Source organism: Odontesthes bonariensis, chromosome 9 (assembly GCF_027942865.1).
Source record: "Odontesthes bonariensis isolate fOdoBon6 chromosome 9, fOdoBon6.hap1, whole genome shotgun sequence".
Lineage (NCBI taxonomy): Eukaryota > Metazoa > Chordata > Actinopteri > Atheriniformes > Atherinopsidae > Odontesthes > Odontesthes bonariensis.
This window is the reverse complement of record NC_134514.1, coordinates 17,835,490-17,856,291: the sequence shown is the minus strand read 5'-3', so window position 1 is coordinate 17,856,291 and position 20,802 is coordinate 17,835,490. Positions and strand designations below refer to the sequence as shown.

Below are 20,802 nucleotides of genomic sequence, written 5' to 3'. Positions count from 1 at the left end.
TTTTACGTTTAAATATCAAACTGATGGGTAGGAGAGGACAGGTAAAACTGACTGTATTTATACTACCAGCTGTTTTTATTCATGATGATTACCTTTATAAATCGAGGGGGGTTGAAAAACAGGGACAGCCAAGAACATTGCTAATGGGAATGACCCTATTTGTGTAGATGAAGTAATCAGAACCAGGATCATATTCACAAGAAATAAATCTTTAATTGCTCATACTAATTGGCTTTGTTCAACAACAAAATTCATCTTGTTTATTAAAATTGTGAATGTTTTACTTTAACAAGGATTATTTTGTGCCCAAATATCTGAGCCAGCAACAAAACACAGATGAATACGAGAATAATATGAGGAAAAGAGAACAATAACGCGTCAGCGAACACAGTGTTACTGATCTACGAGATGAGCTTCACACAGGAGTGCAGGATCTCCAGGCCGTGCAGCTCTCGAAGTTTGTGCACATGTCTGAAAATAAAGAGAAAGGTTTTTCTAATATACTTTGACAGCATGTTAAGTCAGTTCAATTGAAACATCACTTGTGGGACTTCAGCAACTAAAAGATCAACAAATCCTCAAGAAAGTCACATCGGAGTTCCTCAGCCTGAAGGTACATTTAAGTCCTTTTAAGTCTTTCGGGCGACACACGAACATCAGAAGCATTTACCACGGAACGACATGTTTGTGTTTTCTGGTGACTCTGTAGAAGCGATGCCCTGGACCCATTTGAGCACGCATACCACAGACTGTCCCTGCGTCTGAGATTCAGAATATTTGAATGAATGAACACAAGATGAAGAGAGAAAACAATTTTCTAGCACAGGGGAAGACGGTGTGAGGAGGCTGACGGAGGTCATTCACAGGCCAATGTAGGAGTTACATGGTGAGCACAGAGGAAGCTTTGACTGCCTCAGTTACAAAGCATGCTGCTTGGATGTGATAGATTGAAAATGGGTTGAAGTCCTGAATTACGGGATATGAAGGCTCCATTTTCGCTTGCCCACTTCATTAGATTTAACCCTTTAGTACAAAATGACATACATTTTGACCATCTGAAACCATAACGCAGCACGTGTTCCCAAAAGGAGGAGCTGAGCACCCCACACACAGAATCTGAGTAAGATAAAATAGAATGAAGTTCAAATGTAGCCACAAGCAAGATGAATTTCCCCTGAATTCATGCAAACATGCTTGACCTTTTCGTCTCGGAGATCAGCAAGCGTGCCAGATACAAACAGACGAATATCTGGCAAAGAAATAATATAGTGACTTTATACAGAGAGAATATGTCAAGAAAGGAATGAAACTGTGAATCGTGATACATCTGACTGCATGGATGAGAGATCTTTTAGGCAGATAGCCAAACAAGGGGTGTGGAATATTCCATCCTGAGGTTCATTATAATGCAGATGTGGGCATCTCTGGGTCAGTGCAATAACAGAAGTCAACATGCAATATGATGTCAGCCTACGCATAATTCATAATTAAGCTGTACAATCATTGTCACAATTGCAAAGTGACAATATAGCAATATGTTCAACTGCTGTAAAACTGAAAATACGTGACATAATTCCCTCATTTGGGTTGTGGGTGGGATGCTATGCTAATGTAACCTTGATATGTTGAACAGTATGACGGAGGAAGGCAGAAAGTGCTAAAAACATCAAATGTTTAAAAAGTTCCAGTCTGGACGTGTTTCATATTTGATGCAGTCACTGTGATGTTTGATTCCACTGCCATGCATGTATACCGGGAAAAGGACGGTGGTGCGATTAAATGGCGAGGTCGGACTGGACTGTGCTTGTAACTGTACTGAGTCGTACTGAAAAAAATGCAGTTTTCATATTAAAGACCGTTGAGAGGACTTTTGAAAGCACCGTCTAAATAAAACAAACATATTGATTGGACTGCTTGTACATATTCATAAATATATTCATGTGTACAACACTTTAAGAATGCAACAAACTAAGATTTATCCAGATGCATCGTTAATTATTCAAATTGCTAAAAAATGCTTCAATATCAAATCGACTTATGAGGCCAATAAACATTCGATGACATGGGTAGATGATAAATGGATAGAACCTTGGCCCAAGATCATTAATTTGCCTCATGTTTACCTTCTTTAACCAGAGCTGTAAAATCCCAGTCAGCAGCCTGTGTGGCTTACGTCAGGTCTAATAATGCTCCAGGCCAGTTTCTAGACAATAATTAACAATTTGCAGTGTGTAGAGTAGGGTGAGAGGGTACCTTGGCTCAGATCGACACAATTTCCCAAGAGCAATTGCTGCATTTCGCTGCACAGCTGTTCTTTCGGCTTCCCCTGCAGCGTGCCGCAGCAGCAGCAACACAATATCGGTGCCCAGCAGGCGGGTGGCAACTCCGTCCAACTCAAAGCAATGGGCCAAGCACAGAGCTGCATTTCCTGAAATCATCTCATCACAGCTGGATCTCAGCAAATGACGTAAACTTGACAGTTCTGTGTCGAACAGATGAATAGCAAAAAGGTGGAGAACATATATTGAATATATAACAAACTGATGTAATGACATCAGCACATATGATGTACAATGCACTCACACATGTCGATGGGAATCTGCACACGTGTATCAAACCCACACACACACATTTTATTTAAATTCAGTATAAGAAGTCATGCCTGGAATACTATTCATAGACTAATGAAGGAGCTTATTAATGGCGAGGTGTCAATCATTTCTCACTTTTATCAGAGTTCACCAGCTCCTGTCGTGCCAAGTCACTGGCAGCAGTGCACACTGCCAGAGTCTTAATGGCATACTTGTTTGCCTTCTGCCCTGTTCCCTGGGTATACAAGCACAAAAATAACAATGATATTGAACAAGCAGAATGCAGTCTGTTTGCAGTGACAGTAACTGTAGGTCAAAACTCAGAGGTCATGAAAATAAAAAAAAACTTGACTTGTTTGAATAACATCATTTCTAGTTTTCTCATCAAATCATTATTGTCTGACTGTTGTAACAGCTGTGAGGGAGGAGCAGAGGTGAACATTTGATGATCTGGCCTTGTTTTGTTTTGATTTGGAAATTTTCTACTGTCATTATAACATTTACTAACAGGAAGGAAACTTGTACTACAGAGGGAGATATGCTAACCCTATTTATTCATGGACTTTCCTGTGTCTATTCCATTCTATTTTATAACCTCTAAGCCTGCGAATGACAGGGAAATTTGAAAAATCTACAGCATAATAACAGAACTGGAATGCACAACACAAAGCATGTAAAACAGCCACAATACTCAACACAACAGGTTTAACATGTACTGTATGTCTGTATATGTATCTAACAAATTGAAACAATTGTTATCTCATCGTTTAAGGATAATGAATCCAATTGTGTATACAGTAACACACCTTCAGCATCCGGCACACTGTCTGGATGACTTTCCGTCGAATGACATGCTGAACAGCTTCAGAGGACTGAGGGAGGATAGTACTCAGCACACATGTGGCTCTCTGGAGGATAAAGAAAGGTTCTGGCATTGGAAAAGAAACAAAAAAGCGGAAGAAGAGAGACAGACTGAAAAATACCACAAAGAAACGAGCAGGATGCTAGAGCATCAAGAAAAAAAGTGCTATGAGTGGGAGAAAGTTTGCAGGTGGAAAAAATTATGAGCGCCATGCAGTCAGAAATGAAAGGTCCTAACTCACCATAATTTTTACTGTAACAGTTAAGCCTCAAATCCCCCCATTCATTGGAGGAAAACAATCAATATAAATATAAAATAAGTCAAACATTGAATTATGTTAAACAAGCAGAGCCATTTTGATCAGAATAATACTCTAGAGTCAACATTAAATTACTGCAACCCTAATTATGGATTTATTATCATTTATTAATTACTCAATAATGGTAATATTATCATTTTGAGAACATTTTATTAAAAACTCGTCTAATGAGCATCCAGAGAAACATTTCCAATAAGGTTTAACAAAAGTTAAATTCATTAAAAGTTATTATTCGAGCTTGCTCAAGATGTCATCCATAGCTTTTTCAGACAACAAGACTGCAAGCCAAGCTGTAGTCAGCTTGTTCTACCACTCCTGGTGGGGTCAGCGCATCCTTAAAGAGCTTTGAAGAGCGATGTGATGTTCATTTGATGTTTTGGATTGAGTATTTGCTCTCACAGATGGAGGTACATGGCTCACTGGGCAAACTTTGTAGCGTGTGACACTCCTTTGCTGATGCATGAGTGCATGTTCATTTGTCTCCTCGCCAGCAAAGCTACCCCTTAATTTGTATAGAAAAAAACCAACAGTGCAGTTCTTTTCACATGACCATCACGATGCATCAAAGACAAAAGAAAGTGAGTATAGAAAGGTGAAAACAAGTAATTACCTATGACCAGAAAAATAGGGCATAATGTCATGTAAAAAGAAAGTGCACTCTCGGGTGAGCAACAAAACATATCATATTACATCATGTTACTACTTGTTTAACAAAAAACTAAGTCAACATGCATAAGCAGTGTGTGAAAAACTAAGTATTCCCCGTGTTTCAATAGCTTGTAGTATAATCTTTACCAGCAATTTTCTACATGACACTGTCGTAAACATCATTCTTGATGTCTTTCATTCCTTGGTTTGTGTTAACACACCGAATGCTCCCGACCAGCAACCTGCAAAAACTTCTGCTTTTTTAGAGGTGGGCACACTTGATAAATCAAGTGCATGTGTTTAGCAACACCTTGGCAACACTTACCCTGTTAATTACTATGGAAACCGTAAAGGTGTTCTTAGTTTTTCACACATTATTTCTGCATTATGGCAGAAGCATTGCGTGAAAGTGTTTCGATTGTCTTTTTCACATGACAGTAGAGACAGAAAAAAAATAAGGCATACCAAAATTAGAATTGTGGGGAAAAAAATAGCAAAAGCTGGGAAATATTTGCATTTCAATAACGCAGCCATGAGCACCTGTAGTTTAAATAAACAGCAATGACACATGCACAGGATCCTCTGTGAAGTGTAGAATGCTGTTACCACCTACAGCGGCACATTGCATGTGTGTTCACACCCGAGAACAAGACCATAACTCCGGAGAGATATATTTTCTTTTCAAAATTTTGTTTTTTCTTCGAAAAGAAGAAAAACACTCAGGAAGCGTGCTTACTGTAAAATATCCAAATAATAATACGTCTCCAACCTTTCCTGACCCAATACATCGATATACTATAAAACTAGCAAAACTATTCATTATAAAGTGTGTTGATCAAATAAATGAATAACTAAATATGTGATGTAATGGAGTTAAAGTCCTGCTCATGTAAGTTTTACTCACATTTCTGATTCCTCCATCACCAGATTTCAGCAAGTCCAGACAGCAGTCACAGAGTGAAACAGCGTGCTCCTTCAGAAGTGCAGAAGTGGCTAAATTAATTTTCACTTATATTGCACCTCTAAATAAGTGACATCACACATCAGGAATATGCCCCCTTCGTCCCTGGTCCATTGGCTTTTTTTTTTTGCATTTTTTTAAATGTATTCTGATCTCCTCAATTTCTGTAAAGTGTCCTTTGTCACAAATCACACTTCCATTAAATAGAATTCAGCCTTTCCTTGTCTAAGATAGAAAAACATTACAACATAAAAATCTCTGTGGTGATAAGAACACTCGCTTTCCTCACCTGGATGACTGGAGAGGTGATTGTTGAAAGGTTGATGATCAAGCCAAGTAAAAGGTAAAGGATCTCCTTGTATTCAGATGCACTGCACTGCCTCTGCAGAGAAAGACACCATATTCTAAACTGGGTTTTAAACTGACATCTGTTAGCACTTGACTGAAGTGTGAGTTTCCTCTTCAGCGTTTGAACTAAGCAGCAATTTGCACTTCAACAAAAAGGGACATGTCTGTCACTATACTAACGACAGCATCCAAAAGGGCCTGCCAGCATTCTGGATTATAAGCAAAGTTTTCACGGATGACTTCATCTCGAGCCAGAGAACCAAGAGCTGATATCAATGATGGAAGAACACGCTGGTTGGGCTTTCTGAAATTTCCCTGGAAAACAGAAGAAAAAGGTGGAAGCATATGCCCAAATACACAAATGGTGTATACAAAATGAAATGTCATGTCTACGTGCAGTGTCTTACCAACATTTTTGTGAATGGCACAATGACAGAGTCTGTCAATACATTTCTTAACTGAAAGCAAAATCTGCAAGAACACACAAAAACATCATCATTCTATTGTAAATGGCAACATTAACATGCACAGCAATATTCTAACTACTGACCTTGATCTAAATAAGACAATATTTTGATTATGGTGTTTACGTGAGTTACAGAACATTTTTAAATTAATGACACACACTTACATCACATGCTCTAATGCCAACGCAAAGTTTATGCTCATCCAAATCCTACATTATAAACATCTCCATTACATACTTCTCTTTACTCCTCTTTCACTCTAAAACCGCCTTCTGTTTCTCCCCGCAGCCATCTTATTTTGCACAGACTAGAACTTAGGCAGCCTTCAATGTACAATGGAAGCGGGAAGTCAGAATCAAACCATTTTCAACCTTCCACAAAGCAAAAAAAACAGAGTTGCCCTTTTTTGATGTGCTAATAAGAACATTTTCTGGTCAGCAGTTACATAGTTAACCTAAGATTAAAATAAAATAGCAAAGATTTTTTTTAAACTTCTTTGGCCAGATTTTTATTGGATTAAAAATATATATAACTGAAACACCTGGCACTTACTTGGTTAACATGCCTTTTTTTGGGGGGGGGATTATTGGCTTGGTGTTTCAAAAACAGAACTAGGGCATGCGTTGTAAAGCAGTGTTGCAACCTCAGAGTGTGTTGCTAAGGGCTGTAGAAACTCTAGGATGCAGTAGTGTGATTAAAGTGTGTACATGTCGACATAATGAGTAAGATCAGGACACTCATATCTAATTAGGGTTATTGCTTATTCTGAATGAAGTTATTTGGGTGAAGGTGATAAGAAAGTCCTGTTTATATAACATACGCGTCTTGTTAAGAGTAAGCTCTCAATCGGGTTTATATCATTGTATTGCTAATTGTGTAAATGCAATTAGTGTGAAAGATAAATCTGTATTCATGACTACGTATTTTATGTATTTACTACAAAACTTCAACAACTGAGCAAGCAAGGATCCTTTTACAAGCTGAACCAGTGCTTGGTGCTTCAAACCCCACATTTTGACCAACATGGCTTCCCTCAATGAAAACACTCCATAAATACACACAATATGAGTCACACAAGAAAATTCAATATAGCAGTACACAGCTCTATCATGTCTCTGAAGAGTCTCATTCATTTACAACAAAGGTGGCAAGAGGCAGATGGTTTTACCGTACTGTTTGTGTCTACACAATGTATGTTATTCATACTATATGCCATGAATAAACTGTGTACTATAGTGTACAAATGCATGCGGACAAATCCGTGGATGCATTCTGTAAATACTTCACTATGATAGAGTTCTATGATTTCAAATCAGTGTGCATCACTTGTGAATGAATTTTTAGACTAAAATGAAAACATCAATGAAAGACCAACATTGACCCAGCTTTGCTCCAACAATGAAGAGGACATTTCTATAGGATATAATACATTTTTTGAATAACACTCTGAGCCATAGACAAGGAAAATTGATCTCCCCATTTCATGGCTTGACACCTCGACTTATTTCCTGCTGTGTCTGAGCCTGAGATGTCCTTTCATGTCTATTTTCATGAGGTGCCAGAGAGGAAAACAGGTTGAGAATGGCTTCTGCCTTCGTATGATATTAACACATGATACCACTTTTGGATTAATTAAAGATGACACACTTTGCATTTCTGTGGGGACCTCTCCCAGTGTGGTGACTTCTAATTTATACGGTCGTGAAAAAGAAAGTACATCCTTTTTACGTATGAAGACATAATACACACAATCCGGTCCTTACCAACCAACTACACCCAAAGATTCACTGGCTTGGGAGATAACTTTTAGCAACAAGAACTTCTAATACTTGTTTTCTGTATGACACAATGCTGTGGAGGAATTTTGGCCCACTCTTCTTTACAATGTTGCTTCAATTCACTGAGGTTTGTGGGAATTCACTGATGGATTACGGTGCTAACCTAACCCGTACCCTGGATTTTTCAAGGTCCAATCAGAGCGTTTCAATCAGGTGGAGATCTGGACTTTGGCCTTGATTCTTTTTCTTTTTCAGCCATTCTTCTATAGATTCTATAGCTGCTGTGTTTTAGTTCACTGACATCTCTCGTGACCCAATTACAGCCAAACTTCAGCTATGAGACTGATGAATTCACATTTGACTCGAGAATACTTCACCACCACTGTGCTTGACAGTTGCTAGGTGTTTGTACTCATAAGCTCCTTTTGGTTCATACTAAACGTGGCTTCGTGCATTATGGAGACCAAGCATCTGTACTGTATTCTCGTCTTTCTAAAGAAGTTTGTTTCTGTAGTTTTGTGGTTTGTTTAGTTTTAACTGACTCCTAACCTAATCTGTGCTGCTATTCTCTTTTTCATGCTTTACTGTCAATTTCTGCTGTTATAGAAGTGGGCAAAGATGTTGATGATCATCTTATTTTGTAGAATTAATTAGCAGCATCTGGCTATCACTGATAATGTACTGGAGAAAAACAGACCATTTAAATATATGTATTTCCGTATCCAGTAATAAAATAAATTTTGTCTAGTGTGAGATTAATTGTTGTTTGTTTCTATGGCATTAATACCTGTTTTCTGAGGCAAAGTTCTCCAGAACACAGACTGCTGTGTTCTCCTGGTTGTGTTTTGGCTCTGAGATGCATGCCATGAGGTTCCTCACTAACCTTTAGAGACATAAGAGGAGGGGGGGGTAAGCACAATAAAAAAACAGAATCAGAAAGAAAGTGACCCAAACACTATCAATGCAATCTCAAATTCAGAATGAAAATGATCAGGTTATTTTTTAGTGATAGTTTTGTGTCCCACATAATGATGGTGTCTCATCAGGTGAACAAAATTCCACCCATTGATGTGATTTTGGGAGTAAATCAGGAAAAAAGATTGTCACCTGCCCCTGCAATGTGCATGGGTCAGTCAACAAGAAATGCCGTTTTTACATTTGCTCTCAGTTGTGTGTGCTGGCAACACAAAGAAATGTCTTACATCTGCAAATTTAGGTGGTCAATGGCCAAGCGTCTGCCATGTGGTGTCTTTGAGTACAGACAAAGTAATGCCAAGGATTCTGTCCTGACTGCAACATGCTCTGATATTACCAACTGAACAACAGAGTGTCTGGTGACTGGACATGTCATCAACATTTTCTGGTTTTCATCTGAAAGTAAAGGAAAAAACAGATGATGTGTAAAGAATGACTTGGACCTACTGGGCAGAGTGCAGATCCCAGGAATTGACCTATTACCTATGTACAATCACATAAACATGACATCATGCTCGTGGCGATGCTGAGTGCGTTGTTAGTTACTCAAAATGACATTAATACATTAACATACAAGCCCTTTGTGAAGCTAACAAATGATCAAAGGTGGCCCTGATGCCCACATAGCATGTGTGAATCAAAGACAAATAAAGACTTAACAAAACAATGACGAGCTGAGCCATAATCCATCCATCCATCCATCCATTTTCTATACCCGCTGAATCCATCGGTCGGGTTGCGGGGGGGCTGGAGCCTATCCCAGCAGTCATTGGGCGAGAGGCGGGGTACACCATGGACAGGCCGCCAGTCCATCACAGGGCCACACAGAAACTAACACACACGCTCACACTCACTCATAAGGACAATTTTAGAGAAACTAATTAACTTGGCATGCATGTTTTTTGGACGGTGGGAGGAAGCCGGAGTACCCGGGGAGAACCCACGCAAACACGGGGAAAATATTCAAACCCCACACAGAAAGGCCCCAGCCGGAAGTTGAACCGGGAACCTTCTTGCTGTGAGGTGATGGTGCTAACCACCACACCACCGTGCAGCCCCCTGAGCCAAAATGTGGGACTAAATTAGTAAGAATTACGATTTTACCCTATATTTCCTACTCAAAAATCAAAAACAAACCGATGCATGAGATAAAAAGGAACAATTTCTTACCATTTTCAAAACAAATAAGCCTCCATAACTTCAGAACACACACACACAGCTCCTGGCTCTCTGGATCGTTGGTGTTCTGCAACAGGCAACTGTGGAGAAAACAAACTCAAACTTTTTTACCAATTCCAAGAGCACATCAACTCAGAGTGAAGCGTCAGATTGTGACCCGGACAGGCGACACAGACAATAGCCTCCTTTCAAACACGGCTTACAATGTTTTCGGTTGAATTATTTGCCTGGCATCAGCATCCTTACTGGCTTCTTTCATCAAGCTCAGACTGCATTTTCTTTGCAATTTCTACAGCACCATGTTCTTCCTGTGCACTGTGTTCCAACGTGATTCATGACAGTGCTAATAATGAAAACACGGGAAGCGAGTGACAACTTAATAATAAGCTTAGAGATCTAAGCGTGAGGGGGTAATAATTTTTATCTTGTCGAAAAAGCTACTTCTTTCTAGAACATAACGGAGGGCCATTGCACACTGCAGAATTCAACTCAATTTCTAGTGAGATCATTTTTTTTCTTTGCGCTATCACACAAACAGCTGGACAGAGAAAGAGAGGCTGCTGACCGATCTCTCTAGTTTAGGCCATCATTGTCTGTGTATGCCCCTGTCCCCGGGCTCATCTGTCAAAGCTCCACTGAGGGCTGACTGCTACCTCTTCCTCTGGTTTCATTACCTCCTCACTGTGTCATTGCTGTTGATGATACTGAAGCCATTGTTCAGTCTGAAGAGAGTCTGCCCTGTACCTGTTAGAAGAGAAAAGTAGACAGAAAACGATATATCATCACCCGATAGCAGAGAGGCTTTATAGAAACAAAAAACTTCTCTCTTTTCTCTTGTGCCCCGTTAACAGTCAAGGGCACAGGAGAAAATAATTAATAAATTAAGTTGAGTCTAAAGGTGCAATGAGGAAAAATGTATTTTCCACTAATAATGAAACACAGACTGAAGAAAGTAAACTAAAGCAGTGAAGGAGTACTTTCAGAGGACAAAGCTTGTAATGTCAACCCTGCTGAGATCCTTTCAGTCGTGAGTTATGTAAGTTTTGCCCTTTTCTATTGAATGGCACTGAGACAGGCATTATATCATTTGACATGACACATTTATTCATATAAATGAAGAAAAAAGAGATACTGGATAAGAAATGCTCGACAGTCGGCAAAGGACAGGAAGTGCAAAGGAACGGGATGCATAACAAAATGATACAAGAAAAAAGTTGGATTTTTCATACATTAACAGTTTGCCGAGAAGTGAGCTTTGATTTTCAGTTCAGTTTATTTATATTGCGCCAAATCATTACGAATGTCATCTCGAGGCACTTCAATGACACAGTCCAATTCAAGCCAATTAGAGTCTAATTCAGAGGTTCAGAGCCAGAGGTTATTCATTTATAATAACATGATCCTCCTGCTGCAGCCAGGTTTCTGTAAGACAAAATGTGTCAATATATAGACTTTTCCAATCTTGATCTAATATTCAGCAAATCACATTTAAGCTTCACTTCCCCAATTTCCTAATTATTATTATTTTCATATTTCCATATTTTAAAAGGCATGTAAGAGACCAGTAGTGCAGGAACATGAAAGATCTAGTTCATTCACATCTTCGCTTTTAGCTTAAAGTCAAAAAATAAATCCTCCAAAAAGGGCTATTCATCTTCATGAGTGGTAATCTTTTTATAAATAACTGTTACACGAAAAGCTGCAGTTTTTTCCTCATGGCAACATCGAAAAAGACTTGAACTAGCAGTTTGGACTTTCAACGTCATTAGCTGGGTCAAAAACACTGACAAAAAATCAGCAGCTGACAGATGAGGGGTGAAAACCTGGTGAACAAGGGCAGCTGCAGTTAGTGGTTCCTTTTCAAAGAAGAGATAGCACAGTGAATAAGAATCAGTACCACGTTATTGTGAGTCTTTGAGACTGTTTAAGACTGACAGATTAGGCAAGCAAGAAGCTTAAATAGCAGACTGTTTGAGAGTTGCTATTTGAGCATGTGGAAGGGTTTAAACTGACGTGAGCTGGTGCTGAGATCAACTGACGGACAGATATGTGGGCTGAAGTTTCATGTCAGGGCCTGAGTCACTGTTGCGGAGTCCAAAGGAGGTGAACTTGCATATTTTTGTCTACTATAAGTAAACTTTTCTTTTTGGTATAATAGAGGGGGATCTTGCTTAGGTTTACCGTAAATAAGAGCTGCTTGAAGAGCTTCAAGTTGGGTTTCAGTTTCCAGCAGTTTTCTAAAATCAAGTTTTTCACCTTTACGTTTGATAACATGGCCCTCTATGTCTTGTTTATGACAGATTTCTGTCAAATTACAAAGGCTATCACTTAAACTATGAGAGTGATCAAGTGACCAAACTGGCTAAACTGACACTTGAGCTTTTTCTATACATGGGAGTCTAACATTGAAGGCTTCAGTATTCTGTTGAAGTGACCTCTTTCAGTCAGTAATAAATGAGTCTAATTTATAATAATATTCGTCACTGCTTCATTCAGAATTACCAACAACAGCTATGGAGAGAGCCACAGCGAATGCATTACCCCGCATTTGCGCAAGATTGGACAGTGCATCCCAGATTTCTGGTCAGATTTCTCTGACCACAAGTCATACTGCCCAAACAACTCATATTATCAGGTCAAGCACACCATACACTGTTGTTGTGTCAAACAGACAGGCAGTGAATGGGAGCAGCTGAAAACAAGTCTCTTTTCCACTGAGGTTTATTGCGCAGAATGTGTGATAAAGAACTCTGATAGGTGCCTTACTGCTGACAGTTTGATTGCCCTTACAGTAAAGAGAAGTTAGAAAAGCGTGAGCTTTCACATCACATGGAGACACTGCCCTCATCATCTCTGTGCGCTCAGTTGTGAGTGGAGACGCAGAAGCTGTAGCACCACCACATTCACTGCAGTACACATCAAGTCGGGTTATTTTCTTTTTTTTAGTTGATTTGTCAAAAGCTGTTTGTTAGATAACAATAAAACAGCTTTATATGCCAAATAAAATCCCTTTACAACTGTATGTGCTTGTCTGCGTTGATAGTAAAACATGAAACATAAAAGGTCTAACCTGGTCAGATTACTGTTGCTTATTGTTACAATAAAAGCACCTCTGTTCTAATAAAGATATGACACTTTGATGTTAAATTGCTTTCAGATTAAAGGAAGGCAGGGCAGGTCTGAATGGGGCATTTGTAGCAACAGTAATAATCATTCATAAATAGTCTTCAACATCCACGACAGATGTTATATTACCCTTACGCATAAAACAAACTTAACAGTGACTGTTCGGCTCAGTGGTGACCAAGCAAATAAACTCCACATCAGCTTCAAACAACAAATCCTTTTTTCTCTGTCTAAGAAGAAATCGGGACTATGAGAGCATTCTGTTTGGTATGATTAATTTAGATTGAGCTACAACTATTTTTAAAACAATCACTTTGATCTCAGCAGTGGAAATAATCTGCAACTTTTTTGATGACCAATTAATTGGTATAAAAAAAAAAAACTAATTACATTTTCTTAGATTTCAGCTTTTTTTTCCCACTATTTAATCAAAGCAAATAGCATCTCTTTGGGTTGGGAAACAAACAGGACATTCAATCCTAAATCCTTTTGAGCTGTAGGAAACATTGATCAAAAAAGGTTTAGCATTCTCTAAATATTTATAGACCGAAGAACTTCACTAAAAACAAAAAACAAGGGTAATCTGCATATTAATCGTCATTGAAATGAATAATTAGTTAGACAGGCTGCTTTATCTAAAAAAATACTGAATCTAGATATCTGTCAGTTTTAGCTTTTTGAGAGGCACATGTCCCTCTAAGGGGCCTCGGACGAGTCACAGATCTAAACAATCAAAGGACAGGTACCAACATTCACTAATACTTATATTACTTGCAGAGCTGAACGCAGGTACACCTCTGACACTATGGCAGGGACAACTGCTACCACAGATGTTTCAGGAAATTGGACCCAAGACATTTACAGGCGGCCTAACAGTGTTTTCTGTCCCACCTCAAACCTCCTCCACTTGATGACTGGTCTTGACAGCAACTAAATGTGTTTTTACAAAAGATCTTAATCCCACAACATCCTTCAACTGGAACAGCTAAGATGTTTATTACCACAGGGATGAGCAGAGACAGATAAAGAAATCAAGCCATACCAGGCAGACTTTACCAACCACCAGGCCCTGTAATAGACTGGAGAACTTACTGATCTGATGATAGAGAATATATGGAAAAAAAGGTCAAGCACAGCAGTTTTACAATGTGTTATTTTACAATAATGTGATATATGTGTCATTTTTGTCCCCTGAACAATTGATTTATTGTCCGTATTGGATATTTGCTCACTTTGACAAGCAAAAGGAAAATGAAGGGAAATAAGCAATGAAGAGTGATGGGTCTCTCTCTTTCTATTGTCACAGATAATGACAAGAAGCCATTCATTTTTTTTCAACCCTGTTTTCTGTTATGGGTATGCTCTAATATGATAAATGTGAGCAATCCCAGTTTTTACAGCAGTTACTCTGTTTTCATCCTTCACATCCCTTGAACCACCATGGACTAAAGCTGGATCTTCTCTTCTAATTCTAACAATACAACCGGCAAATGGGTGAATCAGTTAAGCAGATTATTGAGAAAAAAAAATGGTGCACAAAGAAATTGGAAGAAAAAGCTAAATCATGCAGAGCTTTTCCAAAAGAAAACTTACACCCAGTCACTGCTTGGGACAAAATCTCCAATCCCCCACTATAATAGAGGGGCATCTGACTGGGCTCGGACAGCTTCTCCAGCAGCTGGGGCACTGCTGCGGCCTTCCTCTCTCCTTTGTTAAATTCTTGCCTCGCATTCATCTCCTGATTCTCTCTGTTCACTTCCAAATCTACGAGGTGCAGGTACTCTGAAAAGGTTAAAAAAAATTGGGGGAAAAAAGAGAGAAAGGGTCAAATACAGCTATTCATTAGCAGTGACTGTAGTCGCACAGTCTGAGAAACTGTCTTCTGTAATGCAGCTGCCATCCAGAGAGGATGGTGAACTGTGTACATGATGTACATGATGCACAATGTGCAAGAAAGTCTTTTCCAAGTGCCGAATGAAACTTTTTCAAAGGTATTTGTAAACCACAAAAAAAAGAAAGAATAAGAATTATTAGCTGAACAGCTAGAGGCTGACGTCCTGAGGTTGATTAAGAAGCTTTACAATAAACTCGGAAGCAGTCATTGAAACCACATCATCCGACTTTATCATTTTGATGGGCTTCATTCTGGCTTTAATTTTATGAAAGATATGTACCTTAAGAACTTCAGATCTGAGTAACTCTCTTGGGTGAGAGATGAAATGTCTTCAAGGACCAAAAGAAGCCAAGCTGACTCCTATTCAAGCCCTTGGATCATTCAACTTTTTCTGGTCCAACTGATGAAAAAAAAAATATCCCTACCTTTCACCATCTTTTCCCTCCGAGGTTCAATTTCCTGTATCTTTTCAAAGCTGTTTCTAGCCTGAAAAAGAGAGATATTTTTTTTTTTTTTTTTTTTTCTTTATAACTGGTTATATAAAATGCTTAACTGGACTCTACTAAACCCATGAAAAAAAAAAAAACGTACGGCCACTTCAAAAGACTCATATATAAAGATGCTATGAATGACTGTGTGTAGGTCTTGAAGGTAACGTCTAACCAAGACCCACTCAAAAACATTCCTTACATAAGGGTCAGTGTGGGGGATGTTCACATGCAATTTGCTATACTTTATTGAACATTCTTATGAACAATAATACGTTTTCTATCATAGTTATGTGAAATGAAGTAGCTGTTTGCAAGGCAATGTGTTACAAAAGAAAGGAGAAGTAACTATACTCACCTCATTGTATTTCTTCAGCCCTAGGTATGCTTTGCCCATGTGTACATAAGCTTTTATGCATCTCTCATTACACTGAAAGACAGAAGATTATCACAGGAGTGTAATAGTTGAAAAGCAATTCATCAGCAGCACATCAACATATTTATTGTGTTTAAATTACTCAACCTTTCAGACAAACTACGCTGCTGAAAGTCCGGTCTGTGTGATACCGGCACAACTGTAGAAACTATTTTCAGGTTGCTTTTTAAGAGCATAGATGCCGTAGACAAACAGTCTGAGCCTGTTTCAACACTGTCCCGTTTTGAAATAAGCGACGGAAACCTCTAAGGTTCTGAACTGTTCTCAAAGAACTGTAACTATGTCAAGCAAGCAAACAAGTAGTTAGACCTCACCTTCAAGGCCCACTCACAGTCGCTGATGGCCTCCTTGTACCTTCCCAGCTTTACATAGGCCTAGATAGATTGAACATTGGACAGGTGTTAACTGGATATCAAAAACCGCCAAAAATAACAATGGATCTGGCCTAACGAAGTGAGGAATGTGAGCAGCGTTGTGCTATGTAAGTAATACCACAGACCACAAGGTCAAGAATCTGGGTATTCTGGTGGAAAAATATCGATTTTACAACTAACCGCTTGTGGTTATGAGAAAACTAAAAGTAACATCCAGTCAGGAGATCTGATAGCCCAGTGACACAAATGCTGCAAGCAGGGAGCCAAAGGTTTAATTTCCAACTGGCTAAGCCCCTGCTGCACATAAAGCTGTTTTCTATCCCCAGATCACCTGCTTTTCCCTATTTCTACTTTCTAATAATATGATAAGCAATATACCACAACATTGTAACAAAAGAAACCAAACTTTTAAGTAACAGTGATGAACAAAGAAATATTGTTTACCCCAAATTTTGGAGATTGTGATCATATTAAAACATCTAAAACCGAGGCCGAAGATATTTACCTGTGCTCGATTCGTGTAGAGTGGCTGCATGTCCCTAAGTTCAGCCAAGCCATCACTGTAATACTTCACTGCAGTTTCATAGTCTTCTTTAGCATAAGATTCATTCCCCTTGTCTTTGAGAGCTGCAGGATTACAGAGAGTTCAGCATTTAAAAAGGCCTTATTGCCAGCTTGAAAAAGTTTAAAGATTTGCAGCTCCAACAACATATCTAAAGATTAGGGGAAACACGCACCGGTTGCTTTTCTCACTTTAGCCAATCTCTTTATTCTCCGGTCTTCTGCATCTTTCTCCATAGTCTTCATGAAATGCTCTGTTTAAAAAGGTAAAACTCTCTTAAACAATAGAACCTGAACGGAGAAAAATTAAAGTGCAGAGATAACTGAAATGACGCAATAGCTCACACAGCAGTGTTCCATTTATCCAATTCTAAAGAGCACATTGTAAGGTAAGTTTTAAAAAAGAATACAAAGGAACGTATACCCATTGTAAATCACAATCATATACAAGTATCTCCATATCCTACATGGTTTGTGCAATTAAATTTTCTTTGAATATCACCAAAATACATAATTAGCTACTGAAGTTATTCATTTGGATGGTTTTCATGCTAAAATATTCACACAAACACAACTACCATTTTGAAAATACAACCTGGAGGTCATTTTTTAAAAAAAAAACTGTTTTGCTGTCTGCAGTTTGTTTTCATCCTCATCATGAGACCACTGTATGGTGCATTGTTTGCCAGCGCTGTTATTGATGAGTTCTGTCCCACTGAGTCTTGAAAAGAAGTGCTGATTCAAGTAGCTTGGGATAATGGAGTTTCACAACAATGCCTCTTACTATATAACTGTACTGCACTCATGGAATGTTTAAACACACAAGTGTTGGTTTGAATTAAGTCTGCGGCAGACAAAATATGTAATGAGAAAGATTTAAACAAATGACCTAAACAAAATGCATCGCTTAATTGACTCTAATGTTAATTTAGTCACATCTATGGCAGCTATGGCCACTTACTGTTCCTCGGTGGTCATTTTAATCTAAATTCCTCAGTTTTTTCTCAATTCAAGTTTTAAATTGATACGCAGATTCTGTTTGTTTAAGTAAAGTGATCATCCTTCAGTCAACAGCATAAGACTGCTTAAAAGTGATTTCATTCATTGCGAAGGAGAAACACCAACACGCTTTTAGTGACGCTCACCTGGACTCTCATTCTGAGGACTCTGTAAAACAGGAAAAGCAATCAAAAGAATGTCAACAAAGAAATCGGTTGTCCTAATAAAACAGAATGCAGCAAGATGGACAACTTAACACGCCGGGACATCACTGGTGGTGTGTATGTGCTTGGAGGACAATGGCAGCAAGAAAGGAAAAAGAGACCGACACAAAGAAACACACAGATGGAGAAAAAGACTGAAACAGACAACAAGGTGCTGTTGATTTAGTGTGCATGTTTTCACCAAGCAAGGTTGGAGTGATTGGTCTGTGTTGATTGTAGTCTTGTTGACTTTTGTCCTGCAAGATTCATCCATGGCATTAATGTAGCAATCAGCTTTTGCCATGGCTTTTTGTTGCACTTCCGCATCAGAAGACCTCAGATCCTCCACCATCAGACCTAAAGAAAATGTTGATTTTTTTTATTGTTTTTGCTGCCTTTGTCACTCTTGAACTATGCAATGTCCATAAGATTTATATGTGATGTAGAAGTATGCCTAATAAACTCAGCATGGGGGCATTCATGTTTCAATCTGATTAAAGGTCATTACTTTAGAGGTATTACTTTGCAGGGATGAGGAAATTAATCGTTCAGTGCAAATCTCAACAAAATATTATGCATGTGACCATAGCTGGAGCTTTGTGGGCATTCCCAGTTGGCCAATTAATAGTGGGGCCTGTGTTCTGATAAATAAAAAGTTTTGACAATCACTATGTCTTCTGCTAAACATGAACACATTTCACGTTCAACGGTTTGAAACAGCAAAGGTTGGATGGGTGCTACCCTCCTGGATTCAAAGTGCAACAGAGGTCTGTCGAGTTAACCTGTTTAGGATGGCCTCGCTCAGGTTATTTATTCTATATTGTAATTGTGTATTATTCCCACATATAAAGAATGTATAGCATTGCAGCTTTAATATATTATGAAGAAACGGCAGGTTGAATTGATCTAATAAATAGTCCAGTAGGCATACCTGCATGCATTGTGAGAGATGCTTTGCATCAAGAACAGGCTAAGGCCCATAAGATCCTCATGTCTGACTCACAGTGAGGCAGAATTTAATTTTAGAAAATGTTGCAGAAACAATGACTGTATGGAATTCAAGCACAACTTTTTAACTGAAGTGATATGCAAGGCCTTGCTTTCTTTATGATCTTTTTCAAAACATATCAGTAATAAGAACTACAGAATAGTACAAGAGTAAAGTGTGTCATGTTATAAAGCTGAGCGATTCACAAACTGTACAAACATGTCAACCACATCACTCACTTATTTGGTCGACATTCTTCAAAAAACTCTCGAATTCTTCAAGTTTCTCCATCACTTGTCTTTGCCTTTTAAAATAATTGTAAAGGTTTTTAAAAATCTCTCAGGCTACAGGCAGGATTTGCTAGTCGCTGGTCGTACTTTTTTCTCGCCAGGTTTTGCGTTGAGTTGCCATAGTGACGCGGTGCCTTCAAGGTCAATCCATAGAAGGTGAAACGGCATATGTTTTTGTTTTTTTTTGCTATGATAAAATTGTCATCGTCACCTCTACCTCTCCCCCTAAATATCGTGTTTTCATAGGATAAAATGCGGTGTTTCTGTTATCAATCACTTTGCCATAGGAGTAGAGTGTCGCTCAGCCATTTCTGTTTTGCTACTTCCCAATATGTGATGATTACGTAGCGCAGTGAAGGCAGCGCCCCCCAGCTCACGGGCTGCTCCGTGGCTTATGGGATGGGATGCTTGTGCTTATCTCGTAAAGTGAGCCAAAGCCAAATTTTTGCTTTTTACGCATGTTCATGAGAAGCTAAACGCTGGAGGCCTGTCCAAATGCACATAAAAAAAAAAAACGGTTATTTTGAGCCACTGGCAGGTTTTATTGTTCTGGAGGGTTTTTAAAAATATATATATTTTCAGTCTCTGTAGTCCTTTTGAGTCTCTTGGATGTTTCTAGTCCTTTTGTTTTGAGTCTAGTCATTTGTGGCTGTTAAGGCCTGTTATTTATTACAATTATGGTGATGATAATAATTTTTGTTTTTGTTTCAATGTGGTAACTTTGCCTGTCTTTGAGGCCATTTGGCCTCTCTGGTTGTTTTGACTCAACGCTGATAACCAATAAAGTTCCTCCAAAAATAATGTACTTATGGATTGTCGCTCCAACCAAATGTCACACATGTAGGCTATTCCACGTTATGCCATTGTGATGACTAATTCATCAACTGATAAAATATTTCTCTACTTTCATTGACTGAGGCACTCCTGAACCTATTTGAGGGGGCATTTTAAAAAAAATCTCCATTGTAAGGACTGCAGTGACTTAAAGCCCGAGTGAAGCTGCTTTGGGTGACCATATTAATATGAGAACGCTGCACATCACATTCCCTCTTCCAGTTTTTTAGCAGTAGATCTTTACTGCCTCCCTGTGGTTAAAGACAAAGTTTATAAAGAAAATTGAAAAACTGATAGATGAAAGATAAAAGCTTGTAGGCCTTTTGTTTATTATGAATTTAACAGTGCCCAATATTAAGTGTGGGGGACTACACATCATATCATTTTAACTGAATCCATCATTCTGCCAAAACCAGATGTAATGCTGCCTGCAGTTGTTGCAGTTCTACTTACATTATCTTCAATTTACCTTAGAAAGGAG

The 20,802-nt window shown here is 38.7% G+C and overlaps 1 protein-coding gene across 1 annotated transcript; it reads right to left on the bottom strand.

The window, feature by feature from the left end:
- Positions 1-310: 310 nt before the first annotated feature.
- ttc12 (tetratricopeptide repeat domain 12) lies at positions 311-19,527 on the bottom strand. Its single transcript, XM_075474410.1, has 21 exons — positions 19,437-19,527; positions 18,412-18,566; positions 18,153-18,174; positions 17,184-17,261; positions 16,952-17,073; positions 16,387-16,446; positions 15,995-16,066; positions 15,574-15,634; positions 14,848-15,036; positions 10,803-10,872; positions 10,120-10,208; positions 9,177-9,345; positions 8,762-8,857; positions 6,137-6,200; positions 5,910-6,044; positions 5,671-5,763; positions 5,325-5,393; positions 3,398-3,499; positions 2,727-2,826; positions 2,254-2,482; positions 311-471 (listed from the first exon to the last, which is right to left on the bottom strand). The coding sequence occupies exons 1-21, from the start codon at positions 19,486-19,488 to the stop codon at positions 402-404; spliced, it is 2,097 nt and encodes a 698-aa protein (XP_075330525.1). The 5' UTR covers positions 19,489-19,527; the 3' UTR covers positions 311-401.
- Positions 19,528-20,802: the final 1,275 nt, after the last annotated feature.

Bases quoted from the DNA above. Each gene is read 5' to 3' on its own strand.
- ttc12 (XM_075474410.1), bottom strand. From the start codon at position 19,488: ATGGAGAAACTTGAAGAATTCGAGAGTTTTTTGAAGAATGTCGACCAA. The intron at 9,346-10,119 runs GTAAGAAATTGT...CTTTACTTTCAG, and splicing joins GCTTATTTGTTTTGAAAATG to ATGAAAACCAGAAAATGTTG. The intron at 3,500-5,324 runs GTGAGTAAAACT...TTTATCCTCCAG, and splicing joins GTGATGGAGGAATCAGAAAT to AGAGCCACATGTGTGCTGAG.